General features: G+C 40.9%; 1 protein-coding gene across 2 annotated transcripts in view; it reads right to left on the bottom strand.

Annotated features, from left to right (window-relative positions):
* The window catches only part of Prpf18 (pre-mRNA processing factor 18), a 33,342-nt gene that overhangs the window by 10,530 nt on the left and 7,760 nt on the right, over positions 1-15,052 (bottom strand). For both annotated transcript variants that reach the window (XM_075970457.1, XM_075970458.1), the window contains 6 exons: positions 13,570-13,683; positions 8,121-8,267; positions 6,426-6,494; positions 4,125-4,265; positions 3,756-3,827; positions 1,427-1,582 (listed from right to left, as the gene is read on the bottom strand). In XM_075970457.1, coding sequence (XP_075826572.1) covers positions 1,427-1,582; positions 3,756-3,827; positions 4,125-4,265; positions 6,426-6,494; positions 8,121-8,267; positions 13,570-13,683 — 699 coding nt within the window. The remainder of the gene's footprint in view (positions 1-1,426; positions 1,583-3,755; positions 3,828-4,124; positions 4,266-6,425; positions 6,495-8,120; positions 8,268-13,569; positions 13,684-15,052) is intronic.

Raw genomic sequence — 15,052 nt, 5'->3', positions numbered from 1 at the left:
AGTGCAAACAAGTTTGTATGAGGCATGCATAACTTCAAGAAAACTATAAATACTTCAGACTTGATAAAACATAATTAAAAAATATTTTCATATGCCACTTAAAAATGATATACATTGAAACAAGACTTCACTTTCCATATCTTCTTAGATGAGCATACACTAAATCTACATTGCAAGTCCCATTATTATAAAACACTCTAAATTCGTTGCCTTCGCTAAACTCCTACGAACTCTTATGAACTCATTTGATGTATTTTTTAAAAAGCAAGCTGGATATGGTTCATATCAATAACTCAAACACTCAGGAAGTGGAGGCAGTGTGTTTGAAGCTGGCCTGGACTACACAAAACAAAGCAAATGCCAACAGTTTTATTTCAGTGTTAAAAAAGCTAAAAGCATAATGATTTCCCTTCTTTCCATCATGTATGAAAGTCACTGGTGTCCTTCGCCACATCAGCACCAGCACCGAACTTCCCTCTATCCTCCTGTGTACGCCCTACTCACTGTGCGCACGGCCCCTCGTGTGGGGCTGTAGTCTCACACTTCCAGCTACCTTTAGTCAACCGTTATCATCATGGCTTCTTTCACAGGATCAGCAGAAGCTCAACAGTAGCCTTCACCATTTACTCACCATGACATCGAATAAATCACCAACCTCACCTCATCTTCTTATGCAGAAACGATACTTCACATTATCCCAGAGGGCAGAGTACCACACTGTTTCCAGGGAGGCCATGATCACATAACTTTCAGTACAGAATAGGGTTACAATTGTTCCTTTTATAATCAGTTACTAACAACCTCCCTCTTCTGCTCCTCCTCCAATTATAAACTATCTCTCCTACTTCCTCCTATGCATTCTGTTTCTCTGAGGCATATCTCCCTCCTGTCCTTTATTCCAAGCTGGCTCAGAACAAGACTATCCCAACTCCACCTATTGAGTGCTGGGGTTACAGCTGTATGTCTCCATGTCTAGCTTGTGTTGTTACTTACTCAGCCTAATTAATAAACTGAATTTTATCATAGTTGAAATATGTATGTGGGCTGTGCAGTAGTATATGTAGGGTTCAGTATTATCCAATGTTTCAGGTATCCACAGGAGGCTGTTGAACGCACTCCACACAGATAAGGGAACTAACATAATCCTTTTCTTACAGTTTAGATTTTAGGTTTGGAGAATTAATGTTGGAGTAAGGCCTTCAAGATGGCTTGATAAAAGCAATTGCTGTGCAAGTCCGATGACCTGAGCTCTGTTCTCAGAACCCACACAAATGCAGAGAGAACTAACTCCACAAAGTTGTCCTCTGACCTCTACAGGCATGCCACGGCACGTGTGGGCGCATGCACTCACACCCACACTCACAAACAACTTTAAAAAAAAAAAATAAGATTGTCAGAGCAAATCTTGTCCCTTAAAGCTGCTTACCTGAATGTATTTCCGCTGGGTTTCATCGTTTAAAACATGTGCAACATGCTTGGAAAAAATCTTTTCCCTGCCAGTTCTGGCATGGATACCAACCATAGTGACACCAATAGGCCAAGGAGCATTCCCAATGGCCATCTGCAGGTACGCATCATTCGCCTGAAAGAGAGTTTAAGAAATCAGAAAGACAAAAAACATAATCTTTATTTCAAGTATTGCATAGCCCTTCCTGGCATACTTTTTATCTACCTCCTGATGAAAATATTGTGTTCCATTACTCAAATCAAGACATTCAAGCATGGGGTGACTTACTGCCCTGCCCAGAAATACAAAATGCCTGTGGAAAGAGAAGCCAATGCTAAGCATGCAAGAAAAACAAACAACCCTTTCAAGCCTTTGTGCACTGGAAAGTAATGCATTTCAGACTGGAATAGCAGGTAGCTGACTTGACAAACTAACAGAAACTCTATTTTAGATCCGGTCTTCACCGATGTGGCTGGAAGGTAGACAGAAGCTAGTTAGCCTTTCACCATCCCACCTGCAGTCACACAGCACATCACACAGCACTATGGGCTCTGGAAGCAGTGTGTATTGGACGGGGGTGCTCTATCTGCTGGGATGGATAAACAGACAGGACACAGGTTTACAAGTCAAACGGCTGAAGCATGGCTAGCATGAGAAGAGCATTTTTTCACTTTGATCCCCAAATTCCCCACCCCAAGTCTCCCACCTGCCAAGAACCTTAAAACAAAAGCTATGAAAAGTCAAGACAGAAACCAGTAAGACAAATGGCTTGATTTTACAGTCAGGTCTGGCTAGCTGTGAGAAAGGAGGGGAAAACAGAACAAAGAGCAAGTAACTTCTAAAAGATCTCCAAGGACTTCAAGAAGGCTTCAGATATCCTATCAAAATTCCAACTGTGTGGTGTGTAAAGTGGGTGAAAACACAGCACCACAGTGAACTGGGAGATCACCGTGCACCCTAGAGAGAGCGGCAACCTGTTTTGCAACACATTTTAGAGTTTAATTTTATAGTGAATTCTGCTTTTTTTTTTAATCACTGGCTCTCATGTGTAACTTCAAAACAGGACTTTTAATAATAAATCTTCCAATTTTCAGTTTCTCTGAAATTTCAAAGAGAATTTTCCAGCACATTATTAAAACTGGTTCTTTCTGTCATTTATACAAAACAAGGTCTCACCTGGTTTTGATATACACCATGAGAATAAAATAATGGAAAATGTATCGACATTACAATGTTTTCTGCCATCATGGAGGCCCTGGCCATGTGTTACCATGCAGTCATACTTATTAAATACCATGGAACTGGGAGGGGTAATATGATCAAAATATGTATGAAACTCTCAAAGAACTAAAATTTTAAAAAGACATGCAATTAACAGGAACTAAGAATGAAATAAAAATGTTTTCACTGAAACAACTGGCTTTATTAAGAGTAAAATCACTTCAGTAAGCCAATGCTCTCATCCAGAAAACAGCAGCCACCCAAGAACGCCAGCAGCCCCCCCCCCGAGAACGCCAGCAGCCCCCCGAGAACGCCAGCAGCCCCTTCTTCCCTCTCTAGCGCTCCAGGATCACTGCGATTCAAAGAAACCTTCGCTCTAGGCTTCTTGGGAGGCTCAGCCATTAGAAGCCTGTCCTCACTATTGTCTCATAGGTAGCCAGAGCCCTTCTCTCCCTTCTACCAACTAACGTCCCTCCAGCGTCCCCTTCCAAACCCTCTTCAAAAGTCCTAGACTCTAGGGTGCTTTCCCCAGCACCTACCCCAGAAGCAGTCACAAGTGAAAACCCTGGAGTGAATGAGAGCGGCCCTCCCCAGCGGGCCTCTGCACTACCACAGTGTTGTAAGGGTGGAGACGAGTCCGGGCAGCCTTCCAGGCACATTTCCCACAGACTACAAAGCACAGGTGAAGTCCGCTGACTCAGCAGTACGGTAGTCCACCTATATTATAGATTAAGTGGGCTTCTGTGGCAGTCTGAAGAGCCTTGTTCCTAGGGGAGGATTCGTTCCATGCCACAATCAACTATTTATACACTGAAATTCAATCCCACCATAAAAGAACACTGCCTGTGTACAGCACATGCTCTGAGGAACCTTTTAACCCAGTTTTGCAATGACTAAGAAAATACAGTTGTGGTTTGAAGTTTGTTACTCAATGCCAAGAGAAGAAAAAGGCTTTTTTCCTACTAGCTTGCTTCACATTCATTCTTAAATGTACTATGCACGATCCTTCCCATTCCAAATACCCATTACATTATGACATAACTTAGATAATGGTCACAAAGCTGCAACACACAGTCTAAGAATTTACCTTTACATACTCTCTCTGCAACATGAACTTTATAATATCTGTTATTGATTCTTTAATATCAGCAGGAAGATTCTGAAAAAGAAAAAACATAACTAGTTTTGTAAGCTACTAAATGTAGTGAAAACTACTTACTCTAAATCTATATACTGATTAAATAAAGAAAAACAAGCTGGGTGGTGGCACTGCACGCCTTCAATCCCAGTACCCGGAAGCAGAGGAAGCGGATCTCTGTAAATTTGAGGCCGGCCTGGTCTACAAGAACTAGTTCCAGGACAGCTAGGACTGTTACACAGAGAAACCCTGTCTTGAAAAACCAAAAAAAGAAAGAAGACAATCACGTGCTAATGAAGTACTTTCCAGAAGCCTTACCCTTTTCCGGAGCTTCCTGAAGAGCGGCCTGAGGTAGGACTCGGTCTGCTTCTGGGTAGCACTGTTCAGTTTGCCCTGCACGCTGCGTTTCACATAATCCTCTCTGGCATTCAATTCTTTAGCCCAAACGCCAAGAAGAAACTGTTGACAGAAAAAGTTAAGGCTGCAACGCCACCCAGTGGTTCGGGTAGAATAGCTCCCTAACAGAGCGAAGGTATACAATCATTCTTAGAAGACGATTTCGCTGATTAAATTGTCATCAAGTAAGATTTAATTAACAGCCGTTTGACGTGTTTCAAAGTAGAAAACACCCTAGTTCATATATCACAACACGTGAAGACGGTCCGTTTCTTCAAAAAAGAGCCATCGAATTCCTTAACACTGTATTTTTACTTGTACTCATTACACATAGTTCAACTAACCTAGATTTATCATCTGTACCTGCGTTTCTCAACCAGGGGGTCTCAACAGGGGACACATATCAGACATCCTGTTTATCAGGTATTTATTATTCATAATAGCAGCAAAATTAAAGTTATGAAGTAGTAACAAAAATAATTTTACAGTTGGGGTCAACACAACATGAGGTTACATCATTAGGAAGGCTGAGAACCATAGATCTATATTATACACATTTTGGTATTTGATCAATGTTTGAAGTATGTTATATATTACTTAGACTTTCTACCTACAGAAAACAGAAAATTCAACTAAAAAATCCCACCAACACACCCAACTAATGATAAAGGAAGAAAAAAAGGAACAAACATAAAACCATGATCCACACTTCTCACCCTGGAAAGCTGCCCCAGGCTTGGGCTTAGCTGCATTCTCTTTGCAGAGCAGGTGACAGTGAAGGTGATGCATTCAGACATGAGGACAGACCGTCAAAGAGGAAAGCTGCACGCTGCTGCCCACACTGTCTAGTTCTATACTGTGTCCTAAATATATTCTAGAACCTTGACAACTAAAACGTTGTATTCAAAACATAAGTACCTTAGCTGGGTAGTTACGGCACACACCTTTAATCAACCACTTGGGAGGCAGAGGCAAGAGGATTCCCTTGAATTCCAGGCCAGCCTGGTCTACAGAACAAGTTCCAGAACTGTTGTGGAATAATCCTCTTATATACTATAAAGATTTGTCACTCAAATTGGTTTAATAAAACGCGAACTGGCCAGCAGTCAGGCAGGAAGCATAGGCAGGGCGACCAAATTAAAGATGACAGGAGGGGCTGGAGAGATGGCTCAGCGGTTAAGAGCATTGCCTGCTCTTCCAAAGGTCCTGAGTTCAATTCCCAACAACCACATGGTGGCTCACAACCATCTGTAATGAGGTTGGGGGCCCTCTTCTGGCCTGTAGGCATACATGCAGAATATTGCATACATAATAAGTAAATAAATAAATATTTAAAAACAGGAAGGAGAAGGGCAGAGTCAGGAGACACAGGCTGGACGCAGAGGGAGCAAGATGGGAACGCCATAATGAGAAAGGGTACTGCCACATGGCAGAGCAAAAATAAGGAATATGGGTTAACTTAAAATGTAAGAGCTAGTTAATAATAAGTCTGAGCTAGTGGGTCAAGCATTTATAAATAATATTAAGCCTCTGTGCGGTAATTTGGGAAGCGGCTGCCCATCACTTGGGACTGAGCAGTTGAGACAGAAAAAAAACTTGCGCCAACAAAGAACAGTCAGGACTACACAGAGAAACCTTGTCTTGAAAAAAAACATAAATACTTTAATAACAAACTAAGTAAAATAAAAATGTAAATACAAATAAAAACACTCTTTGCATTAAATCTCCCGGTATATGAACAAATATTTAAATGGATTTAGGATTTGACCACACTCTACCTAGATAACTACAAAGAAATGCTGACAGCAAGTACAGAACTAGTAAGTCAGCAAAAATAAGCAACTAGACACAGAACTCAAGAAATGAACCTTGCTGAAACACTAAATCTGTTTACTTTTGCATTGTCAATGCCCTTCCCCCACCCTCCCATAATAGCCACTGGATCACCTCGGTGGCACTTCTCTCTAGGGTACTTACAGGGGACAGGAGACCTCACTCTACTGCAGAGATCATTTTACGACTTTTAAGGAAAGTACCATAAAGAAGGTAAACACTCATTAACCACTGTATAGATAGCGAGAGAGGCTCCAGCGGCACAGCCAATTAGTGCCAGGTACTTACACAACAAGTACAAATGTTGACAGTTACCCTGCCTGAAATATATCCTCAAATGTAAGACTGCTTCTTACATGTCCACAGTGCTGTCCTTCCCTAAGTACATACCTTTAGGAACTTGGTGATGATGTCCATGTCCTTATGATCGTCACCTTTCCCTAAGGACTCCCCCAGGGCCTGAAGAGAAAGAATAATTGTTCTGTTCACTACCACAGAGCAGTTTTTCAAAGGTGTATGAGAGTGTGTGCATGACCAACAACAGATTAAAAAAGGCTTATCACACATATCGGTCCATTTTTATTTTAGAATTTGTTGAAACTTCTAGACATGTCATGCCCAAAAAAACCTGCTGCATGTTTCTATTTGGAGACTGTGTTGCCTTTTATGAATTGTAAAGATAAGAAGAGTCAGCAAGAAGGCTCAGTAGGTAAAGGCAACAGGTGTCTGACGAGGCAAGCCTGACAACCCAAGTTCAAGTCTCAGAGCCCAATAAAGGTGGACAAAGAGAATCGAGTCCACACCACACAGTGGCAGGTGACCCCTGCCAAACATGCACACACCATATATGCCCACAATGATAGTTCAAAACATCGTAAAGGCTTTCATTATTTTTAGCTACGTATCTCTGTTTGGATATGTGCGTGAGAGCAGGTGTTCACAGAGATCAGAGCTCGACAAGGGTGCTGGGAACCACACTTGCAAGAGCAGTGCACGGTATCCTTAACAGCTGAGCCACCTTGCTGGCCCCAATTTTGTAAATTTAATATAAAATATCAGTGACTGTTAACAGATCTGGGCATTTCTCCCAAGCAGATAAAAATGGCCTAACGTCGGATTGTGCTGGTGGTGACAACACCCTGTGGATGTGGATTATAAACCACTCAATTATATACTTTATTTGGGTAAACTGTATAGGCTGCAAATATCTTAAGATTGGGAAGGAGGGAAGGAGCCTGACTGACAGTGATTGCTCAGTCCAGTCATTTAGGCAAAAGTTCCAAACCACCTTAAGCAAGTGATGGGAGGGGAAGGACAGTCAAAGGACAACCTTCTCAACCATGATCTCTAGTGAGATCACTACATGTCCCGGAACCAGAAACTAAGAAAACAGAAATAACAGCTTATGTTGTATTCAAGAAAAAAAACCTGTAAGCTGTATTCGTTACACGCTAGTCACTTACATGAGGCAATATTGTTTCTTCATAAAGACTACACATATTCTACATGCAACACAGTGACAAAATCAGTGCTGGGTTATGGCAGCAACACAAGGAACAGCAGCCCTCATGTGCTGCTAGTAGGGTTATATACTGGGACACCATGCCAGAGAGCAGCTTGGCTGTACAGACAAATTAAATATGTGTGTTTAAGCTCCATGATTCTGCTTTAGTCCTTGTCTGTGGCTAAGAAAGAGCTGAGAACAGCCAAGCTGTCCACTATAATAAGGACACTAAAATACAGGAATGCCATAATATTTAGCCAATTCAAAGAAAAAAAAAAACACACGCATGGATCTTAACAGTATGCAATAAGATAAAGATTACACAACATGGTTATTACGTTATCCGTGCATGAAAACTGCGGTCTTTAAAGAGCACCACAGCAAGTGAAAGGATGCACATCAAACATTCCAATGATGATTTCTAACGGCGGGAAGTACAGAAATGTAAGTGAATGAGAAAAAGAAAAACAGAGACCTAAACCAATAAAGCGCCTTCATCGACAAAGGAGTACGCTGTGCAGGAACACTGCTCCCGAGGAGGAAGAGACGCAGGAAACAGCCTGGGCTGGGGTAGAGATTACCTCTAATTCTTCAATGGTGGTGTTTTCTTCATGAACTTTCAAGTCATTCTGTGTGTCCTCCTCTCCGGGTTCCTGACCACCCACAATCTCATTCAAGTACTGCTGGTCAATCTTGTCCAAAGCTGCTTTCAGATCATTCCTTAAGCCCTACAGAAGGCGAGAACCAGAAGGGTGCCTGTCAGGAAACCTCACTGGGTGTGATATGTGATCTTCCGCTGATATCAAGTACACTCCAAGCTGAGACGCGGCTCAGTCAGCAGAGTGCTTGCCTAGCATGCACAAAGCTCCCCAGTACCCTAGACACGAGTCATGGGAGGTAGAGGCAGGAGACCAGATGAGTCAATTCAAGACCAGCCTGGGCTACATGAGAACTTGTCTCAACTTCCCCTCCCAAATCTCACCCCGAAAAGTACATTGCATGTTAAGAGCTTGTCAAAACTAGGGACTCAAACAAATCAATGCAATATACTGACACTAGTATCACTCAAAAGTTAATTATGATAAACATATTTAAAACAATGTATTTTAAAACAGCATTATCCAATCTAATGCTAGGAAAAATGAAAACAGACATGAGTTACAAATCTAAAAATTTGTATCATTAATGCCTCTATGTTCTAATAACAAAGCTTCCCCCCTCCCCTCTCCCCTGTAGCTACTCCCCACTCCATTTCCTCTATGGAGGACAGCAGGCCCTCAGAAAACAACAGCCAAACAGGACAGGGCAAGAAACAAAGAGAGAGGGCAAAGACCCTCTCATGTGGAGGCTAGAAGGTACCCAAGGGAAGGGAGGAGTCCCGGGAACAGGCAAAGAAGTCGGAGATCCACCCGCTCCCACTGCGGTGGATCCCCACAAGAACACCAAGCAAGGGTCCACTGTGTCAATCCATTCTCTCGTTTGTTTTGAAGAATGATGCTAGTTTACTTGAAGCACAATTTCAGAACAATGGCATGCTTGTATTACTGCAATATTTATTTGAAGATTCTTGTAATTAGTTTTTTGCAACCTTATAATGGCTTTTATAAGAAAAATTATTGATCCAGCCTCATATTTTTAGTGATTTTATTGTTCGAATAATGCACACATGGTATGTTTCTTAATGTAAGGAAAAGATAGCTTTTATCACGATATATTAAAATAATTTCTACTTTGGTCCCACAAATGTTTTAAATATTTGATTTTATACTACACAAGAATCATCTTCATCTAAGACAAGCTGAGAACAATTTGTTTCGCCATGTACACACCCTTTGTTAATGGTAGATTTGGTGTAAGAATTCACAGGCAAGCATAAAAGAAAATTCATAAACAAATACTTCAGTGAAATGCCATTGGGCATGTAGTTCCTTCCTTTGGCTCATTCCCCAGACCATCTTCCATAGGATGACACTAACTGGATGCTGTATGAAGTACTGTTTATACCTGTTGAATTTCTACCTTCTCAAATTGTGGATGGGTCAATCACGAAATTCTTATAATTTACTATGTTATAAAGTATAAGAGTGAATAAGCAATTGGATTTTTAATTATTACAATGTAGCCAAAATATAAGACTGTTAAATTAATCTTAATCTATTAGTTTACCACATAGTTTTTCATATAACACAGGACAGAAAGTTTGCTAGAGTTAATGAATAATAAATCATAATTTTGATATTTATTTATTAATTTTTGAACTCCTAGACATTATTGGAAGAATACTATAATTTAGAGCAAGTACAAATAGCTTTATATTTTGGCAGAGGAGATTAAACAAGAGGAATAGAAAACAGTATATACCATTAGTACTTTAAGTAAGATATACCTTGCTAGCTGTTTAGTTTAATTTTATAAGTGGTACTACTATGTTTCATTGTCTTGTCAGTGCATGCAGGATATTTAACAGTTTCACCCAAATATCACATTGCATTTATTTGCTAATATTTTGTTTGGGTTGCTGGTATGCATGACATTTTATAATGAGGTTTATTGCATGCTTATAGTGAAGTATATATAGAAACATACATGGTTATCTGCCTATTACTTTGAGAATTAGAAATATCAACATTCAGTGTGCTCTTATAGCATTGCTATTTTTTAAAAATACAAATTATATTGCTGTATCAACAGAAACAAGAATTTTGTATCATTTAAAATATAAATTATTGTAAGAAAAGACAGACAGACGGACACTGGGTCTCATGAGAAGCCCCCAATCCATTTTACCATGTCCTATACAAGTCAAACCTCACTTCAACCACTCTTGAACTCCTTTACATCAATGGAATAAACCTGGTGTCTCTTTAAGCTTAGGCTCTAAACTTGTTTCTACCAAAGTATCAAGTTCCACATCCAGTGTATTTCCTGGCTTGGGTATTTAACTAAAAAGATAAAGGGGTCGGCTCCTTAAGCACTGGCTGTGAGGTGAAAACGGAAGATGCCATGCAGTAGTGGTTGAGAGCAAAAGTGATTGGTTCAGACCTATGCTGTGTGTGAGGCTTCAGAACTTACTTTTATTAGCTGCAACATTTGTAAACTAGGAATAATTCCTCCCACTATATAGACTCCTTACAAGAAGTAGTTGTTGCTTTTTTATTTAACTTTACAGTGTGCTAGGACTGTTCCCAAAGCCTTGCAAAATACAAAGTTCCTTCGAAGAGTTAATAAATGCACAGAGTAATTTCATCAGCTACTGTAGCACGGTAAGAACCTGAAAGATGGCAGACTCTTAAGGTTGTTATACTAGACGTGTCGGAACATTTCCTACCACCATCTCATCAACACAGAGAAACACTCAATGCTATTACTTTTAATTTAGCAAACACTGACTACTTGCTCTATGTAATGTACAGGAACAGGTTCCAAATGGTTACCTCATTTAATTCTCAAAACACCCCAGTGAGCCGGAGGTCCCACTGTCTCTGTTTCAGAAACAGGACTGGAAAAGGTTAGAAGACTTGCCGCTGGTCCACACCTAACCATTCCACTTCAGGAATAGAATCCATACCCTTATCCCTATCTGCCGTCCTCAACCTTCACAAGTGAGGCCTCAGCCACAAATACAAAAACAGAACAGCCCCTGACCTCCAAGATGGGCTACGCATGCACAGAACTCTGGCATCAGTGAAATACACTACGCGCGCCAGCAGAGATTTATTGTAGGAACACAGAGAAGGGAGCAACTAATTCTGATGGGGACTGCGGATAAGTTAAAAAAAAAAAAAGAGGGAATTCTTGCATTGTGTCTAGAAGAACAGAGGACTATCTCCAGACACATTTTGGAGAGAGCCTCAGCAAGCACATCATTATAGACACAGAAGTCCACAAATATCCCAGGGACTGAGTACCACAGGGCTGACTGGCACAGCTAGGATACAACACAGAAAGTGGTGTGGAAAGGAGGAAAGCAGACAGGAAGCACAAACTAGCAAACAAAACACGTGGAACAAGACCACCAGCCGGCCCCCAGCTACCCCACTGCTCTGACTGAGACTCCAAGCCAGCAACCACTTCTATCTGAAGTCACTTCTGTCATGAAGACCTTAGGCAAGGGTCCGCCTAGCCTAGCCCATGAATTGTCAGAACTGAGTTTGTCTAGTGTCATTAAAGTTATAAATAACCAGGAAAGACTTGATATTAATAATTGCTTCACAGCACCAAGTTTTGGAACAGTCTGTTACACAGCCACAAACAACCACACTCACCTTTCAGTAATTAACAGTTAGCGGATAAAACATTAACGAAGCCCCAGAAGAGCTGAACAAGCACAACCCTAACTGACACGTGTAGACCCAAACAGCCAAAGCAAAGCCGCATCCTTTCAGGAGCCCACAGAAGAGAGCAGATGCTGAGCACAAGCATAGCCACAGCCTCCATGTAAAATCTACTACAACGGCTACTTCTAGAAGACACAGAGCATCTCTTCAAGTCCTTGGCATATACAAAGAATTCTCAAACAGAACACAAAACTTACAACCGTAAGAAAAATTTAAAAATTACATTTCAAAAAACAGTCAACTGTGACTTCATCAAAATTTAAAACTTCTGCTCAGCAACACTTCATTAAAAACATAAGTAATGCACAGGCTAGGAAGAAATAACTCCAAAGGGCTTATACACAGCATATATAAGCAACTCCTAATTAATAAAAAGACATTAGCCAGGTGGTGGTGGCTCATGCCTTGAAACCCAGCACTCATCTACAAGCTAGTTCCAGGAGTCAGGACCATCTTACAGAGAAACCCTGTCTCAAAAAACCAAAAGATGGATGGATGGATGGATGGATGGATGGATGGATGGATGGATGGATGGATGGATGGATGGATAATAAACAAACAAATAAATAGATGTTGATAAAAGACAAATAATTTAATTAAAAACTGAACAAGGGGATTTAATAAACCTGTGACGGTTAGTCTTGTTAATGGACTTTATGGAAACAAATCTCTGAGTATAGCTATGATTATCTAGACCGGGTTAAGTGAGGCTGGACACCCACACATCCCATGGCCTGTGGAGGCAAACACCAGCACAGCACACATCCCTCTGTTCCTGACTGTGTGTGCAATGTGACCGATGGCCTCCTGCCCAACTGAACTATATATATCCCTCGAAAGTGCCACCAAAATAATTAACCTTAAGCTGCTGTGTTAGGCGCTATGTCATAGTAATGACACAGCACAGACACCGTACAAAGGAAGGTAAGTATGAAAAGATTCTCATTCATCTTCAGTCACTAGGGACATAAGATTTTACACACACGAGAGAATGGTGAACAATCCCATACGCTGATCTTCAGAAATGCCTGGCACTTCTTATACAGCACACGTTTAGTCTCACCACTGAGTAACGCTGCTTGTAGCGAGTACTAGTACTGAGAGTGGGGAGACCTCTCCCCCCTCCACGAGTCACTGCATGTGCACATTCAGGGTAGTTCTATTCACAGTGGCCCAAAGCTAGAAATGAGCACCCATAACTAAACATAACTGTCCTCCATAGCAAAGATAGCACTTTAAAAAATGTCATGCTGAGCAAAAGAAACTAGATAGTCACTCTTGGGTCTCTCCATACGAAACACTAAAAATGAAAATACAAAAGCAGGAAGCAAAACTCAATTCACGGTGTCTTAATTCAGAAAGGTGCTGCCTGTGAGCAGAGATGGGACACAGGCATTGGGTGATAAATATATTCTTTATCCTTATATGCTCACGTGTATTTGTTAAAATAGACCGAATGCAATGCTTAAGTTACACTTCCCTTAAAAACAGTTATTTCAGCAGCACTAAGCAGACACTATTTCCTCCTATTCGCCTACAATATTGTGGTCAGTCAGATCTCACTCTGCCACAGCTCCCGCAGTACCGTCCATACCCACACTGTTCCCGTCCTCGCCTACAATAACACAATCCGTTAAAGCCCATCTACTCCAGCTTACATGGTGCTGTTCTGTCTGTAGCTTTGACTTCTCACCTTGTTAACTTCAGGTGTAAGAATCTCTATCTTTCTTAAACGTTGGAAAGCATCATAATCGGTTTCTCCAAACAGTCTAATTGGTTCTCCTCTTTCTCTCAGTCTTCTGATGACCTATGAAAATATACAAAGGAGACTTCAAAGAGAGAAAAAAAATTACACATCTCAAAACAATTGCATATACGTATCTTAAAATGAAATCTAAGTTTATAAGTATAATATAATTACCCAAATAAATGTTTCTAAGTGAAATATAAAGTCCTTCAATTTTTTAAAATGTATTTGCGAGGGTGAACAACCATGAAGCATGTGCAGAGGACTCAGTTCTCTCCGTCCACCACGTGGGTCCCAGGGAACCAACTGAGGCTGTGAGGCTCCACAAGCAAGCACGCTCAGAGTCAGTATGACAGTCCCAAGATCCTTCAAGCAAATTTTAATCATCTATCTCATAACAGATATTTGTGAATGAAAGGGGAAAATACTTTAAATAAAACACTATTTTGACTTAAATATCCCATATATTATTTTACAAAAAAATTCCTATCAAGTCGTCTGACATAGGAATCTATAATGCAAATCTAAAGCAAGCCCTTAATATAAGCATCCAGTTTCTACAGACACACAGACGCCCATACACTTGTCAGAACATAGCATAAAGGACACACTGTTGGCCCTCATCTCATGTGATTATGACTGCTTAGGCCGTTCTAAAAGCATGTGTGGATACATACTTTAGTGTTCAAACACTATTTTGAAATATAGATTGTTTAAAAAAGCAAAAATCTGATCAGGTGGTGGCAGCACATGCCTTTAATCTTAGCACTTGGGAGGCAGAGGCAGGCAGATCTCTGTGAGTTCCGGGCTAGCATGGTCTACAAGAGCTAGTGCCAGGACAGACTCCAAAGCTACACAGAAACCCTGTGTCAAAAAACAAAAACAAAAAAGCAAAAATCTGTATTTGCTTTTCCAGGATTTATACAACAGACATGCTATATGTTATAATGACACTTTAAGCAACAAACAGTTTAGGTCCTGTCTTAGGTAGGGGAATATGTGCAGGAGGTCGGTCACAAAAGAAAAACACGACGATGGGGGGAAGACAGTAAGAGCAGAATAAAGGTAGGCACTGCGATACCACAGTCAAACCAGATCCTGTCCTCACGTGAGAAATGACTTGTGATTACAACGGCCACATGTAATACAGTATGGGAACTACGCCAGATCTTGACCTGGCTGATAGCTACATGGGTTTTGTTTTGTAATTAGTCAATACACTGCACATACCCATATTCTGTGCTTTGAGTAAATATTTCACTTGAAAATAAGAAACAAAATATGTCCCGGGCAGTGGTGGCGCATGCCTTTAATCCCAGCACTTGGGAGGCAGAGGCAGGTGGATCTCTGTGAGTTCAAGACCATCCTGGTCTACAAGAGCTAGTTCCAGGACAGGCTCCAAAACCACAGAGAAACCCTGTCTCGAAAA

The sequence above is a fragment of the Microtus pennsylvanicus genome, chromosome 4, assembly GCF_037038515.1.
Source record: "Microtus pennsylvanicus isolate mMicPen1 chromosome 4, mMicPen1.hap1, whole genome shotgun sequence".
Classification (NCBI taxonomy): domain Eukaryota; kingdom Metazoa; phylum Chordata; class Mammalia; order Rodentia; family Cricetidae; genus Microtus; species Microtus pennsylvanicus.
The sequence above is the reverse complement of the archived record's forward strand: the minus strand, read 5'-3'. Positions and strand labels throughout refer to the sequence as shown.